The sequence below is a fragment of the Xenopus tropicalis genome, chromosome 8 (assembly GCF_000004195.4).
Source record: "Xenopus tropicalis strain Nigerian chromosome 8, UCB_Xtro_10.0, whole genome shotgun sequence".
Classification (NCBI taxonomy): domain Eukaryota; kingdom Metazoa; phylum Chordata; class Amphibia; order Anura; family Pipidae; genus Xenopus; species Xenopus tropicalis.
This window is the reverse complement of record NC_030684.2, coordinates 26,072,361-26,089,077: the sequence shown is the minus strand read 5'-3', so window position 1 is coordinate 26,089,077 and position 16,717 is coordinate 26,072,361. Positions and strand designations below refer to the sequence as shown.

General features: G+C 46.8%; 1 protein-coding gene across 4 annotated transcripts in view; it reads right to left on the bottom strand.

Annotated features, from left to right (window-relative positions):
- Window positions 1-276: 276 nt before the first annotated feature.
- Window positions 277-16,717, bottom strand: part of sema3fl (semaphorin 3F like) — a 44,228-nt gene continuing 27,787 nt past the window's right edge. For 2 of the 4 annotated variants that reach the window (XM_012968259.3, XM_012968257.3), the window contains exons 3-18: window positions 16,315-16,475; window positions 16,030-16,092; window positions 13,736-13,855; window positions 13,124-13,217; window positions 11,771-11,890; window positions 9,881-10,020; window positions 8,345-8,459; window positions 6,364-6,433; window positions 5,323-5,467; window positions 4,618-4,840; window positions 4,118-4,206; window positions 3,568-3,609; window positions 2,881-3,038; window positions 2,727-2,794; window positions 2,351-2,484; window positions 808-1,551 (exon numbers count right to left, since the gene is read on the bottom strand). In XM_012968259.3, the coding sequence (XP_012823713.1) occupies window positions 1,306-1,551; window positions 2,351-2,484; window positions 2,727-2,794; window positions 2,881-3,038; window positions 3,568-3,609; window positions 4,118-4,206; window positions 4,618-4,840; window positions 5,323-5,467; window positions 6,364-6,433; window positions 8,345-8,459; window positions 9,881-10,020; window positions 11,771-11,890; window positions 13,124-13,217; window positions 13,736-13,855; window positions 16,030-16,092; window positions 16,315-16,475 (1,988 nt within the window). In that variant the 3' untranslated portion in view covers window positions 808-1,305. Of the gene's footprint in view, window positions 1,552-2,350; window positions 2,485-2,726; window positions 2,795-2,880; window positions 3,039-3,567; window positions 3,610-4,117; window positions 4,207-4,617; window positions 4,841-5,322; window positions 5,468-6,363; window positions 6,434-8,344; window positions 8,460-9,880; window positions 10,021-11,770; window positions 11,891-13,123; window positions 13,218-13,735; window positions 13,856-16,029; window positions 16,093-16,314; window positions 16,476-16,717 lie in introns of all 4 variants that reach the window. The other 2 variants (NM_001006923.1, XM_012968258.3) reach the window with 2 other exon arrangements.

The following is a 16,717-nucleotide window of genomic DNA, read 5'->3' as shown; positions in this document are numbered from 1 at the left end:
GCTTCAGAATGTAGTACAGTCCTAGTTTAGACACAGACCCTATGCTGTCAAATAAACTAGGCGACTGGTTGTCCAGGCTCCCTGTTTGGGCTTAATAGGCTCCTCCACACACATGCACCAATGATAATACCAGCTGGCACTGAAATGGTTAATGTATCCTTGTAGCAAGATTCAGTGTACTGGGCAGAATAAGGCAAAGGGAGGCTATAAAAGGGGTAGTTCACCATTAATGAACTTAAAGTATGATGTAGACATTGATATTTTGAGACAATTTGCAACTGGTATTTTGTTTTTTTTATTTAGCTTTTTGTTAGCGGCTCTCCAGTTTGGAATTTTAGCAGCTATCTGGGTGCTAGGGTGTTATTTACCTTATCAACCAGGCAGCGGTTTAAAACACGACACTGGAAGATGAATAGGAGAGGGCCTGCATAGAAAGTAATAAAAAGTAACAATGACAATAAAAGAGCTTTTTGAGAGTTTTTTGGTTGCTGGGGTCAGTGACCCCCACTTGAAGGCTGGAAAGAGTCAGAAGAAGGCAGGTAAATAATTTAAAAACTATAAAAAAAAAAATGAAGACCAATTAAAAAGCTAAGAATAGGCCATTCTATCGTATATTAAAAGTTAACTTAAACTTGAACCAGCCCTTTAACTACCCCATGGTCATTGTCACTGCCATGTTGATCCCTCCCATAGCACAGTAGCCAATACCCATGACCCACATGGTCTGGCCAGGTTGCAGGAGTAGGTAATGTGGCAGCTGCTAGCTTTGTGGCTGGCTCCATGGGCCTGAGGAAACCACACACAGAACACAGATACAAAATAGACTTCATTTCTTAATTAGAATGAGTTAAAAAGTTACACGTGTGCTAATGATTCATTGGGTAACCGCCCAGATTGTGCAGCATGGCTCCTCCCCTTTCCCTGTGGCGTTCCTCTCACTCTCCCCTGCCCGTGGTACTTGCTCTGAAGGAGTCCGGTGCACACACAAAGCTCAAGTGGAGGCTCTGGGGATTGTGGGAGGTGGCGCTGTTGCTGCATGAGTCCGGCATCCAGCGCAGTTGATAAATTAATATGAAACAGCACACTGCATCCCTCTCTACACACGCACACAGTTCTCTGGAATGTCTCACTAATACTATCACCTCAACACAAGGTGGCGCTGCTGCTGCTTGAACCACTTCTGTGCCAGCCCCACTGCTAGTGAGCTTGGGTGGCACCTCACCCACATTCTCCTTGAGTGATGGAGAGGGGGGCCTGGAATTGCCACTGGCCAACCCTCTGTACTGCTTGGCAGACACCAGACTGTCAGTTACGGTCTGTGTGAGATGGCCGCGGTCTTGGTCTGCGGGGCGGTGGGCATTGTGCTGCCATTGGAGCAAGGGTTGGCGCAGCTGTTAGTTTTTCTAGTAGGTCCCGTGGCAGAACATTGAGCCGTATTTTTGCACGTGATCGCCGGAAACCGTTCTCCGTACCCGTGCAGGTATAGACCCCCGCGTCGCTGGCTTGTACTGAGCGTAGCACTGCGCCCCCATCAATGGCCGAGAGTCGCACCTGGAAAGGTGGAGCACAAAGTGGGTTTATTTGCAAGGGTTAAAGGATAAATACACTTTGGTTAAATGGGTTGTTCGCCTTTAAACTAGCATTTAGTATTCTGAGACAATTTTCAGTTGGTCTTCATCTTTTATTATTTGTTTTGAAATTATTTAGCTTTTTGTTCAGCAGCTCTCCATTTTGGAATTTCACCAGCAATCTGGTTGCTAGGGTCCAATTTAATCTTGCAAGCAGACAGTGGTCCAGCCTATGATTAAGTACCGCGAGGTACGAAACGCGTAAGGCTTGCTGTATCATGTGTTAGTCTAATAAATATACTGTGATTTTACTTCACTTTTTGTGAACTTCTGCCATTCTTTCTATTGAAATCCCGGAGTGCCTGCCTATTGATGTTTGTGATGTATCCATGATGGCTCCCTCTAGCTGAAGGTCTGGGGCATGAGCACCTGGGCCCAATTATACTACGGGTGAGATCTGATGAAAAACTTTTCCTTCTTATGAGCATAGGTATCTCTTTATTTGGACAGTGGTTTGAAAGCAAGACAGGAAAACAAAGAGATAAAAAGTAACAATAATCAATATTTTAGCCTCACAGAGCAATAGTTTGGCTGCTAGGGTCAGTGACCCCCTTTTGAAAGCTGGAACGAGTCAGCAGAAGGCAAATAGTTTGAAAACATAAAAAATAAAGCCCAATTGAGACATTGCTAAGGATAGGCCACACCGTAACATACTAAACGTTAACCTGAAGCTGAGCCACCCCTTTTAAAACTTTTCCAGAATGATCCTTTATGCTACTTGCCTCTCGCCGATGCTGGGAGCCATCTCTTTGCAGTAACCAGGTGACGCTCTCAAGTGGGGAGTGGGTGTCGCACTGAAGGTATGCACTCCCTCCTTCCACGCTGATCTGCAGCCTCTCTGCAATGCCTCGATCCACTCAGGACAAAGGAAAAAGCTACGTTACTCTCTTGCATGGGAAAACCAAATGCCAGGGTCGGACTGGGCCAGTGGGGGTACTGGGAATAAACCCAATGGGCCCCGCCGCCCAAAGATCTCCTTGGGGGAGGGAGTCGGGCAGGTGGCGGAGGAGTGAAGGCCAGGCTGTGGGGCCCCGATGTGCCCTGCACCCCCCAATCCAGCCCTGCTGAGCGCCCATTGTTGTCCCTTCTCATAGTTACCTTGTGTATTGTATCCCCGGCATTGCCTTAAGGGGTCTCCATGTTTAACATCCTGGCGCCGACTCCTCCTGCAGGCACAGCACAACGTTAGCCCAAAGACAGTACAATATTTACAGGGGATAGGAACTGCCTGGCCAAATCAAGGGCTACTTACCTGCTGGGTGAAGGGGTGTAACGCACACAGCCCTTTCCATCCCAGGCACAATATGGGTCTCTGGCCAGACAGCAATCAGCGCAGGAATCTCCATAACGACCACAACGATGAAGAGACAGCTGGGTGACCCCGACATCTGAGGAGACGTAGAGCTGATGCTGGAGATAAAAGGGTGCTGATTAGTGATGTGCAGGTCAGCCCAAAACCCATGGGTCAGGCATCCACTCAGCTTTCACAGGTGGGTTCAGATGGGACATAGGGTTAGCGTTGTGAGTGGATTATAGAATTGTCCCCCATCACTAATTCTGATGTCATGAAAAAGAAAAATTCTCTGTGGCCACAAGATGGTGCTGTGATGCTAAAGTTAATGTGGTATGGCTTCTGAAGCTGCCACATATATTCATGTGCCAAGCGCTACAAGCTTTGCTTTCTGGGGTTCTAGAGAAATGGATGGAAGGTAATCTCGCTTATAATCCTTCCTTTTTTCTGCCAAACCAAATGGTCTCTCTAACCCACAATGCTTTGCAGCACAAACACCATATAAATGTACTTTGCTAACATCCAGTAATGTAATGGACATTTCCCCCATTCCAGCTACCGCTCCCCTTGCCCCTGATGCTTGCAGACTAGAATATGACCCTTCTTCCTTTGCTCTGCCAGTCACATGGCCCATAATAAGATACTCACCCTCTTTGACGATATCCTGAGGTTTCTGATAGGAGATGGCACCTGTGACCCACAAAGAAGAAACAAGATGGTTAATAAATAGCCACTAGCATGTTAATATATAACAGCAGCCTTGGTGGGGGGTAGAAAGATGCTCTGATGGCCACTGCAATGAGAAGTAGCATAAGGGGTATATGGTGACCCCATAAGCAAATATTACTGCTCTCTGGCTACAGGGCCCTTGGTATAATATACTCCTGCCTGTCACAAATGCTCTGTGCCACCCTCAGCACCCACTGCTTCTCCATTCAGTGTGTAAAACCCTACACGGCTGATATCTGTACTCTGAGGGCTGTAACCCAGAACATTTTCAGTGCCTGATGGACCAGTTTTCTGATAGCTGCAGGGGTTACCTTATGTTCCTGGCTGTTGCAGGAGCCCAAATATTTACCCCTACTGGTTACTGCCTCTGATGCATGACATAGCTGATTATTCAGTATGGGGAATGCTCTGGGCACAATACAGAGTATACAGCATATGCTGCTTGGGAATGAGTGACAACACAACTTACCTTGAACACTTCTACTTCCTCCAAGGTGATACTTTCTGTTTCCTTGGTGCCCCGGGGCAGGATCATTACTTTCTGAACAGTACCACGGTCTGAGCATAGATGGGGGAAGAGTAAGGTTAGAAGTAGGAGAGACTATAGGGACATGGCACACTATCACTATTAGTATGTGCCAATATCAGAGTGGCATTTGCCAGAATCCACGATTGCTGTAAGATACCATAGACAGTCACTATTTATTTGGCCTGTGGGGGGCTGTTTGGGCCTGTGTGTACTTGAAATGTCAGGGGCTATATTATATCCCAGGCCTGGTATGTGCTCTAGAGTAAATACAAGGCTCTGATGTTGGGCTGGCTGTAACTGACCCAGGGGTATCAAGGTATCATGCCAGCTAACCACTTCATTACCCACAATGCCATGCACAAAATCTATACAGTATGTGCTATGTCCAAGGGCTGCCAGTGGCCCCAGTGAATGTACTCCGGTGATGGTTTCCCTCTCACCTGTGCCCAGGAACAGGACGGTATACTCCCCATCAGCCGCGGGCACTCTGTCCACAGCAATGCTGGTGTAGGTGTAGGAGGCATCTGAGAGCAAAAGTAGGGGTCTGCGGTTGACGGGGTACACGGAGCTGTACATCAGGGGGTGAGTGCGCACAAACCTCAAAACATCCTCCCCAAAGTTCCTGCTCGATCGATTCCTGGGGACGGAGAATCCGCCAGCGCACTGTAGGGTGGAGCAAAGGAACAGCATTAGTGCAGGAAAAATAAAGGAAAAGTATAAAGACTGCCACAGGGTGGAATGGGGCAATGTGACACCTGTCATTGGCTGTATCCCCAACCTGGGGGGCTTATAGATTAGGAGGGGTACCCTAGCATCACTAAATAATAGCCCCTACTAAATGTTCGGCCTCAGCCCTGTACCTGGTTCCCCCAAGGTAAATAGCCAAAATAGGCCCTGGCATTTGAAGTACACAGAAGCCCAAACAGCCCCCCACCAGCCCACTAAATAATGACTTTCTGTGGCATCTTACAGCAGCCCCTCTGGCATTTGCCGGAATCTACAGGTTGGCAGTCTGTGCCTGAAGCCTTTGTAAGAGGCAGAAGATACCACAGCTGGTTCAGTCCATTCTCCTCCATATCTGTCTGCCACACAGTCCCACCTATCTCCCCCATTTCTGTCTCAGGTTGGGAAGCAGGTATTCTCACCGCTCCAGGTCTGGGATACGGTGTTTTCCCGGAGTAGGCAGTCATCTGGTACCCATGTCCCTCCTTGTGTGCAAAGGGTCCATTAAACACAGCACGGACATCAGCCAGAGAGTAAACGCAGACGGCGGAGCCCCGGAACACGGAACTGAGGAACAATAGGAACAGGAGTATATGAACACCAGCAGGCAATAACACATATAGTCACTACTAACAACAGAGGGAAGAACCAGCAGTGCAGACTAAACCCAATGCCCTTAAGGGCCATTGTACTTAGCTGTCTGCCCAGTGTGTGCCAATAAATATCTATGGCCTGCTGGGCAGACGTGGCAGTTTCCATTCAAGCAAATGACAGGCTGCATGGCCATGTTTGGGCACTTCTGTCCTGGTGAAGACTATGCCCCAAGGGACTGCATATAGGTTGGCTTATTTCTGGCCAGCTATAAGTATTGGCTACTAGAAAGCCCTACGTGTGCCATGTGCCAATAGGAAGTACCCACACAGACACAAACACACACACATATATATATATATATATATATATATATATATATATACACATATATCTACATATGAGCTTCTGTGCAGTGAATGTAAGGTAAGTGAAGGTACATATTCTATATATGTACTGTATTAATTTTGGGGTGCATGACTGGGGGGCACTTCTGGGGAGTAAGTGCATGGTCCTGGTCCCAGTCTGTACAATACGGCAGATGAACTGTCGAGAGTGCAGGGATGAAGGCATGGAATTTCCCAGCAAGGAAAGGGTGTCTCTGCGCTACACAGAACTTCTCATCCTATAGCCAAGGTCCATTTTCCCTTTATAGAAAAGCCATAGCCTGAGTATAAATAGCATTGCATTAATCTTCCCATGCACAGACAGCAGTGCTTCAGCCACACACAGACGGTCTCCGTCCATGAGTTCAGTGGGGAATTTTCAGGCCTCTGTCTGCGGAGGCAAGCAATATGGCAACTGCCATTCCCATAACTATAACTGTATGTAAATAAGCCTAGAGGGAGCAGTCACCCCCACAGCAGTCTCACCCCAGTGTAGTGAAGACTCCGTAGATCAGCGGGTTTTGTTTGTCGTGGGTCGGCTGGATAAAGACGTCACCTGCGTTGGGACAAAATGGTACAATAAATTAAGATTTTGTTTCACCTAAGTGAGCCCCTTGCAAGGTAACAGAAGTCGGACCTGAGTGGGACTGGACCAGCAGGACATCGGAAGATATCCTAGTGGCACGGCCACCCCAGCCTTCTGCCAGTCTGGCCTGGAGGATTGGTTTGCAGTGAGCACAAGAGGTACATGGGTGCTGGTTTTGCAGTAGGGGTTCCCATGGCTGGGGTGGTGGGCCTATAGGTGACGGCCCACACCAGTCCAAACTCCCTTCACTGCCATCTGTGCTATACGTACACTACTACCCCAATAACTGGGCAGTGGCATATCTATCTGCCAGCAGCCCCTGCAACCACCCAGCACCCTTCAAGCTTCTGGGGGGGGGGGTTTCATGCACCTTCCAAAGGAGTAAGTATTGTACATATTTCAGAGGAATGCTATTGGGTACTCCCTGTAAGCAGATGGCTTAAGGGCAAAGGGGCCCATCACAGAGGTACTGCACCACCGGGGGGGGGTCTTGCAGACCCTCGAGTTCTCATTCCAATGCAGAGACTTCCTGGCTTTTATATATGGAGCTTTATCTGTCGGCTGTGGCTTCTCCCAGCTGTTCCTACATTCCCCCCAGCAGCAGCCCCTGGCACGGTGCAAAGCCCACAATCTGTGACCTTTAGCAATGTCACTTTGCCTTTACATTCATTAGGCCAGAGATGGGGGATTACATATAAATCTGGGGGTAAAATGTGCACCCTATGTGGCTTAACACTGAGGTAAAGAAGTTAATAGGGAAAAAAAGGAAAGTCAGAGGGGACAGTAGCTGCATTTTATGAATATAAACACTGTAACAAGTGTTGTAAAACAGCAATCCGGAAGGCAAAGATAGAAAATGAGGAGCGCATCGCGGCCGAGGCCAAGACTAACCCCAAAAAGTTTTTTAAGTATATTAATAGTAAAAAGATGCAGGTTGAGGGTGTGGCCCCATTGAGTTATAATAACAATATGGTTACAGCGGATACAGAAAAGGCAGATGTGCTTAACCAGTTTTTTTATTCTGTGTATACAGTAGAGGAGCCAGTGGGCCAAGTCCCACCCAATAGCTGCACTGTTGCCTCAGCTCCAACTACACAGTGGTTGGCACAGGATATGGTGCTTAAAGGGTTACACACGATAAATGTAAACAAGGCACCTGGGCCAGATGGAATACACCCTCGGGTACTGAGAGAGCTAGGGGCAGAATTGCAGTGGCCCTTGTTTCTGATATTCTCAGACTCGCTTTCATCAGGTATGGTACCTAGGGATTGGAAGAAGGCGAATGTCATTCCTATATTTAAAAAGGGAGTAAGATCTCAGCCTGGCAATTATAGGCCTGTAAGTTTGACATCCGTGGTGGGCAAGTTATTTGAAGGCTTGTTAAGGGATCACATTCAAAATTATGTAGTGGAGAATGGCATTATGAGCAGTAATCAGCATGGCTTTATGAAGGACAGGTCATGTCAGACCAATTTAATTGCTTTTTATGATGAGGTAAGTAAGAAGCTGGACAGTGGGGATGCAGTAGATATAATCTATTTGGATTTTGCCAAAGCATTTGATACCGTTCCCCACAAACGACTGCTTTCTAAGCTAAGGTCTATTGGTCTTAGTGAAGTTGTTTGCACATGGATAGGAAAGCACTGTATTCATAAGGGGGAAGAGTGTGAAGCACTTAGGTGTCCCCCTTCCCATCCCCAAAAACTTGCACACCATTCAAACCCTTTGCACTTGCAGCATACTTTTCTAATGGCCAAAAGGTACAAAGTGCAGCCAGGCCCAGGGGAGACTGAACTGCACCCCCTTAGTGCTCTTGCACTTCCACTCTGGATCTACGTAACTTACCCCTTATGTATAGGTGATAAGATAAAGCAAACTCACGGAGTTGGTCAAACGATGTCTCCACACCATCCTGGCCAATCACGGAGCACACTAGCCGGGCCTTGAGATAGGAAGTCCACTTTCCCACCAGAGAGCGCAGACCCCCCTCGTCATTCTGCAGAGAGACAAATGATAGACTAAGAGAAGTGCCTACACGGTGCCAACAGATTGTGCTTATCTGTATCGAGGGGTACAGCTATCACCTCCCCTTTACCCAGAGCGCCATTTATCCCTCCGCATAGGCCAGCAGGGGGATGGCCAATGGTGCATAAGCCTTTCTGCGGCCCCTAAAGCTTTATAACCAGAATATTCCTTCCCTCTGTGCTGGAGCCGCACATTACCAGTCCTCACTGGGTTTAATGACTTTTTTCCTATATCTGGCCTCCCGCCCCCTGTCAGCCGATACGCAGAGATGGCATCCTGCTAATTACATGCAGTTACCTGGGGAAGGAACACTTGGTGGCATCTCACGTTCCTGTTTGTAAGTGATAATTGTTTCGAGAAATGTCGCTTCCCACTGATAATTCCCTGAGAATCATTTAATCCCACCATCCCAGAAAACGTCATGTCTATACCAGCCAGCTCCGACTGGCACCAACAGCACGGGGGGGGGGTGAACCTTAGGCTTACAGTGGCCAATTGCAACACCAGGCAGGAACCAATTGAAATGACAAATGAAGCAGTCGCATGCCATCCCAGTGTATGCCATTACAGCTGTTAAGTAAAGGCCTTCTGGCGGGCATGGCTCTCTGTGACAGCACCTCAGTAGTCCAAATGATTAGCCACTTAGGGCTCTGGCACACGGGGAGATTAGTCGCCGAAAAAGCCTCGCGAGGCAACTTCTCGATTTGCCGAAATCGCGCCGCTGCGTGGGCCATTCCATCGGTGACTTACATGTTCGCCGGTGGGATGGCAGGTGATGGCAACTCGGGGAGATTAGTCGCCCGCGAACAGGGAGTTTTGTCGCGGGCGACTAATCTCCCCGTGTGCCAGAGCCCTTAATGTAATCATGTGCAAAGTTTGCTGTTGACCTTGTAACCCATAGCAACCAATCAGCAGGTAGCAGTTTCTGGTCACCTGTTGGAAAAGGAACATGTGATTGGTTGCTATTAGCTACTAGACTTGGCTAAGCTTTGTTCCTTTTACAGCATTGGCCCTTTAGGTCTTATACCAGAATGCTCTTGCTGGTATATCATCAATATCATGGATTGCATAGAAGAGAGCGTGGCTTAGTGGCACTGTGATTTTTTTTTAATATATAATATAATATATATAATGAGATTTGGGGCTAGCATGGGGTATTGGCCCAGCCAACTAAGTATTATGTGGCCCCATTATTTTTAATAATGCAGCTCCGGTCATGCTGACACATCCTTCTATGCCAATGACAGATCTACCTGCCAGCATTCTGCCGTATAAATGCCCTGCATACGGTTAATTTCCCATGCTCACATTCATCAGGGAGATCTGCCATTTGTGCCCCCAGATGACATGGCATACTAGTACCGCTACGGGTTGCCAGTGCTCAGCTCTTACCAAGCAGACACGAGCAATACGAGACACCAACGCCGGGCCATTCTCCCCTTCTAGGCTTCTCTCCCGGAATAAGATGTACAGTTTGTCATCCTCTTTGAAGCTGCTTTCTGAGACCACCAGGGACCCCACAAATAACGGATCTGAGGGAGAGAGAAGGAGATTGATAGCTGTCATTATATGCCCCATAAAAGATCCAGATCCCAAACAATTTATTGCCTTATGTGAGCTCTGTATCAGCCAATCAGTCTTATCTCTCCTGCTGTTGTCTCAGCCAATCAGCCTTATCTCTCCTGCTGTTGTCTCAGCCAATCAGCCTTTTTTCTCCTACCGTTGGTCTCTAAAGGCTAAAGGCTGCGTATACACAGGTGTTCACTGTCCCATTCTGTTTACTGTCTGACGGACATTGGTGACCCCTATAAATATAGAGGCTCAGTGCTGCAGGGGATCGGTTAATTATCAGCCATTCATGAGAGCAAACATGGATCTCATCTGGGCAGAGTGCACATTAAAAACTGCCCAAACTACAGGGCAAACAATGGAAAGGCTAAAGGTGGCCCAGATGCTACAGGGCCCGGTGCAGTTGGCTGAAACACTAGTGGGGTGCAATCTGTTCAGCAGTGATCACTTTACATGGGGACAATGCAGTCACTGTGACCAGCGCTTGGGATAGAATTTCAGCTCCAACAGATATTTCTAGATAAGAGAGGGCTGTTTATCTTCTTGCCTTATGGGATTATTGTTTTTTAATAAAGTCAGTCAGGACCCTGGAGGGAAGTGTCATAGAGCCACTGAGATCATTTACTGAGGGTGGAAAGGAGCACAGTACCCTGTTGTTTGCCCCCTTTGCAGTTTGCCACCCCCAAAGTTGCATATGGCACCCTCAGGCACAACTATTTGCACACCCAGAATGGAGCTAAAGAATTGGCCCTTGGTATCGGGTGCACCCTATGTCTGGCAGCGGTGCTTACTGGAGAGGCAGCACGTGAGCAAGGGGTGTAGGCATTACCTGGCATTCATGGGGGTGTACAAGGCAAAAGGGCTGTATTTAAAGCCTGCCCAGGGCAGATATTTGGGGTCATTTACCCGCACCCTGGAAGCAAGTGAAAGAGCACAAAGGGGCACAAATGCCCTTTCCTATGTCTATGTGCCATACCTCACATTCATGCATACAGTGCTATCAACTGCAGACACTGCTGTATTCATTGGGCGATGAGATTTTCTGCAGGACAGGACTCAAAGAGCAGAAAACATGGCATATTGCTCCCATTATTTGCACCCTGACTTGCACATAGTAAATGATGACTACTATATAGGGCTCCCTTGTAATAAAGGCCAGAACTAGGGGTAGGTAGGTGCCTAAAGCACAATAGTAGGGGGTGCAAGGCACATACCTAGAGTGCCAAGGGGGGGGCTAGGCACATACCGCTTTTGCCTGCCTACCCCTAGTTTACCTTTGTGTAACTGTGCCTGTGCAGCTCCTGCTACTTACAGAGTGCCCGTCACTCCTCCAAACCAACACCCCCATTCATCACTTCATTTTTGGGGGAAGGAGTCAATCAATGTCAATCAAGAAGCTCTACTTCAGTTGTAAGGGCTTTAAGTCTAACATCACACTGAGCGAATCCACTGCCTGCCCCTTTTTGCCAGTGGGAAAACACCCATGGCCCCCTGATATTGTCATTAGCACTTGCCATCCACTTTAATGGCAACCAAAAAAACTGAAAGTGAGCCTTTTTTAGACCAAAATACACCCCATGTGGGCAAGGCAGACAGCTACCAAATAAGTGAATGGCAAGAGGCAGGGGCACCAGTGGTCACAGCAGAGAACCCCCTCTAAGGCTCCTATGGCTATCAGGGAAACTCCAGCCAATCTAAGGAAGAACGTGTTACCATTCAGCCATCGAGAGTCGTACTGCTCCGTGCGTATTGGGGGCTTGTGCCCCATTGTCCGGAAAATGGCAGAGTCCGTCCCCATGTAATCCACCTGGACCCCTGCATACAACACGCCATCTGTGTGATAGAAATGGCAAGAGTGATCTGCATTGCATGCATGAAGAAAAGCACAATGATACTGCATCTGTGTGTGGCACACAGTGGCCACAAGGATGCCCATTGGCTGCAATTGTGCCTGCTGTAGCTGGATGGCGCCACTGATTCTCCCAGCTGCAGAGCCTTGTTAGCAGTCATTTTTGTGCAGCCTACTGAGCTAGGATGAGGGCGGCCATGGTGCAAGTGTTGGATACTGATAAGTGGTTATCAAGGGTGAAGCCCGAGGGTGTGAGGAGCAATGGCAGATAGTACAAGTTCCATGAATGTGATACAAGGCCAGCAGCAAACACAACTTGAGACATTTGGAGACATTTAGATGCTTTTTTTCTAGATACAGAATAGGCATCACTAGGGGTTATTTAAAAACACTGGGCAAATTTACACCTGGGCAGTAACTCATGGCAACCAATTAGATGATTGCTTTCAGTGTTCAACCTGCAGCTGTCTGGAAAAATCTAATCACTGATTAGTTGTTATGGGTAACTGCCCAGGTGCAAATTTGCCAAGTGTTTATACATTCCATTGTATAAGTTCCATTGTATCCTATGGGTGCAGACTTAGGTCAGGCGGCCATACATGCCTGGATATGATTGGTCACTTAAGCCAATTTCAACCACAAATGCCTTGACTATGGCACCCTGGGGACCTAGAGCTAACGGCCCATCTTGTAATAAGAATGTAGTCGGCCTCTTCAAACTAAAAAATGTCATTAGCCTAAGTGAGAGGAGCAGCGGCGCCACCTCTGTCACAATAGTTGACCTGTCTGTCCGAGGGCCAATCAGTTGTATAACTGGCTGGTAAGTCTATTGATTTTGTTGTCCAGTAAAAAACAATTCTAGAACTAACAATGTTACATTCAGGCCCAGACTGGAAATCTGTGGATGGGGCAAAGGCCAGAGAGGCTGCTGAAAGATGCCATAGACAGTCACTATTTATTGGGCTGGTGAGGGGCTTTTTGGGACTCTGTGTACTTGAAATGCCAGGGCCTATTTTGAATCCCAGTCCAGGCCTGACTACAAGTAGCCATATTGCCCAGGGCACTTCTGCTGGTAGCACTTGGCACTATGGGTGCCACCTGGCAGTATTTTCATGCCATGGTGTCCTGTATTATGTAACAAAGGCTGCTCCAATTGTGCAAGTGCCAAGTGCAAGCTGTATAGCAGGCTGCCGGCAATCTCTCTGGGTGGTACCCACCTATTAAGGTCGCCATGTTTTCCTGCTTGGGATCATAAGGGCACCTTCCCTTTCCTGACTCCAGCGAGGCAGGGACAATGCGGAACACATAATCCTAGGAGAGAAAAGCAAAAGAATGAAAAGGGTCACGAGGAACACAGAATTGTGGTAGGACAGATCCTGGAGCAAAGAGAAGGGTTCCCTGCCTGTGCCATAGGGGCTAGTGGTCTGATCCTGAAAGTGAAAGCCAGGGTAATGAAGGGTGATGGCATTAAAGATCAGATCAAAAGGTGAATGGAACAGGAAGGAACTATACTCAGAACTTTGTATAAGGCTATGGGCACTGCCAGCTGTTACCCTAGAAGTACTCTCAGCATCGCTCAGAGGGAAGAGTTGGGAGTTGTGCAACAGTCACACAGCTTTACACTGAGTATAACAAAGACGCCACAATGACTGAATGATATCACTTTATCTATTACTCAATTACAGTCCTGTAATCAGTGTTAAAGGGCAACTATACCTTCTTTGCTTTCACTGATCCTTTTCCCAGAAAAGAAAGAAGAAACAAGACGGCATTGTGTCTGAATGTCATTTCTTTTTTTAAAATATAACAAAATTCCTCATCTGCCTCACCTCTGATCTCCAACCCCTGTAGATAACAGCACACTGTGGCTGGTAGGCTCCTGTGCCACACGCATAGAGATGGGTACGGTTCAGTGGCTGAATGACACGCAGGTAATTGTAGCATTCGTCCTGTAATGGAGAAGGGCATGAGTGATACTCAGAGTTCCCTGTATATCTCAGCCTGCAGCCTTGTGCCATTATATGGGCACAGAACCCCTCAGTGACTGCTAATATCCTTATCATTTACAGTACATAGTTACATAGGGTTGAAAAAAGACCATTGTCCATCAAGTTCAACCCATCCGAGTAAACCCAGCACACAACCTATACTAACCAATCTATACACTCACATACATAAACTATATATATACAACCAGTAATACTAACTGTAGATATTAGTATCACAATAGCCTTGGATATTCTGCTTGTTCAAAAACTCATCCAGGCCCCTCTTAAAGGCATTAACAGAGTCTGCCATTACCACATCACTAGGAAGGGCATTCCACAGCCTCACTGCCCTCACCGTGAAAAACCACCTACGCTGCTTCAAATGGAAGCTCTGTTCCTCTAATCTAAAGGGGTGACCTCTGGTGCGTTGATTGTTTTTATGGGAAAAAAGAACATCCCCCAACTGCCTATAATCCCCTCTAATGTACTTGTACAGAGTAATCATGTCCCCTCGCAAGCGCCTCTTTTCCAGAGAAAACAACCCCAACCCTGACAGTCTAACCTCATAGTATAAATCTTCCATCCCCTTTACCAGTTTAGTTGCAGTCTCTGCACTCTCTCCAGCTCATTAATATCCTTCTTAAGGACTGGAGCCCAAAACTGCACTGCATACTCAAGGTGAGGCCTTACCAGGGACCTATAAAGCGGCAAAAATATGTCCTCATCCCTTGAGTCAATGCCCTTTTTTATACAAGACAGCACTTTATTTGCTGTAGTAGCCACAGAATGACACTGCCTGGAATTAGACAACTTGTGATCTACAAAAACCCCTAGATCCTTCTCCATTAAGGATGCCCCCAACACACTACCATTCAGTAGATAGTTTGCGTTTATATTATTCCTACCAAAGTGCATAACTTTGCACTTGTCAACATTGAACCTCATTTTCCAGTTTGCTGCCCAGTTTTCCAATTTTGTCAAATCGCTCTGCAAAGCGGCAGCATCCTGCATGGAACCTATAGTTTTGCACAATTTAGTGTCATCAGCAAAAATAGAAACAGTACTGTCTATGCCCACCTCCAGGTCATTAATAAACAAGTTAAAAAGCAAAGGACCAAGGACTGACCCCTGCGGTACTCCACTAACCACACTGGCCCAATTAGAAAATGTTCCATTTACCACCACTCTTTGTACTCTATCCTTCAGCCAGTTTTCTATCCAATTACAAATATTATGTTCTAGGCCAATATTCCTCAATTTGATCATTAACCTTCTGTAGGGGGGTACATTATCCCTTATAATACATGAGTGATACTCAGAGTTCCCTGTATATCTCAGCCTGCAGCCTTATGCCTTTATATGGGCACAGAACCCCTCAGTGACTGCTAATATCCTTATCATTTACAGTAGGGGGTACATTATTCCATATAATACATGAGTGATACTTAGAGTTCCCTGTATAACTCAGCCTGCAAGCTTGTGCCTTTATATGGGCACAGAACCCCTCAGTGACTGCTAATATCCTTATCATTTACAGTAGGGGGTACATTATCCCTTATAATACATGAGTGATACTCAGAGTTCCCTGTATATCTCAGCCTGCAGCCTTGTGCCTTTATATGGGCACAGAACCCCTCAGTGACTGCTAATATCCTTATCATTTACAGTAGGGGGTACATTATTCCATATAATACATGAGTGATACTCAGAGTTCCCTGTATATCTCCGCCTGCAAGCTTGTGCCATTATATGGTCACAGAACCCCTCAGTGACTGCTAATATCCTTATCATTTACAGTAGGGGGTACATTATCCCTTATAATACATAAGTGATACTTAGAGTTCCCTGTATAACTCAGCCTGCAGCCTTGTGCCTTTATATGGTCACAGAACCACTCAGTGACTTCTAGTATCCTTGTCATTTACAGTAGGGGGTACATTATCCTATAAAATACATGGCTCCCTGTAAAACTCAGAACTCAGCCTGCACCCTTGTGCCCTTTTTATATGGTCACCTAACCCCTAAGTGACTTCCAATATCCTTATAATACAGTGGGGGGTACATTATCCTATACATAAGTGATACTCAGAGTTTCCTGTATAACTCAGCCCTGAGATAATGATATATATACTCACTACACGCCCCCTCCCTGCCATGAGGCATTCCTTGTGACGGTTCAGTGGAGCTGGCCAATGAATCTGAAAAAAAAAATTTAAATGAGATTTAAAAATAATAATAAGCCAAGGCTGATGGCACATACGGGGTGGGGCTACGGGATTTCGAGCCCACCAATAAATTAAAACTGTCTATCAGTCAGAATCCCAGCCAAGCTTTTATAGTAGTGGGCTGAAGTGTTGCATATTGTATATATATATATATATACGGTCATACTGCGCAGATGGAGTTGGAGCAGCTCTTACAATTAGGGGCTCCCGGTTGATGTTTCCGAGGTCAAGAGACAGCACATAATCGCGGCTTCCCACGTACATCCGGTCCTGGTCCTGATCAAGGAGAAGAATACGGTAATCGCTGGTGTTAAACCCAAAAGTAAAGGAGCGCGCAGAGCGGGATTCCATGAGATCTGTTGAGAGAAGGACACAATGGGAGTTACAGCACCCTATGAACATTTTGATGCACAGCTGGACAAAACATGGCGGCAAAACACCCAGGGCTGTGATATAGAAGAATTTGGGGCCACTGACTCTAGAGCTGTTTTTCGATTAACATGGAGCTAGAATCGCATGACTGGAATACATTAGATAGGCCCATATATACCAGGAAATATGCAGTACGACACAACTGGAATACAGCAGATATAACTGC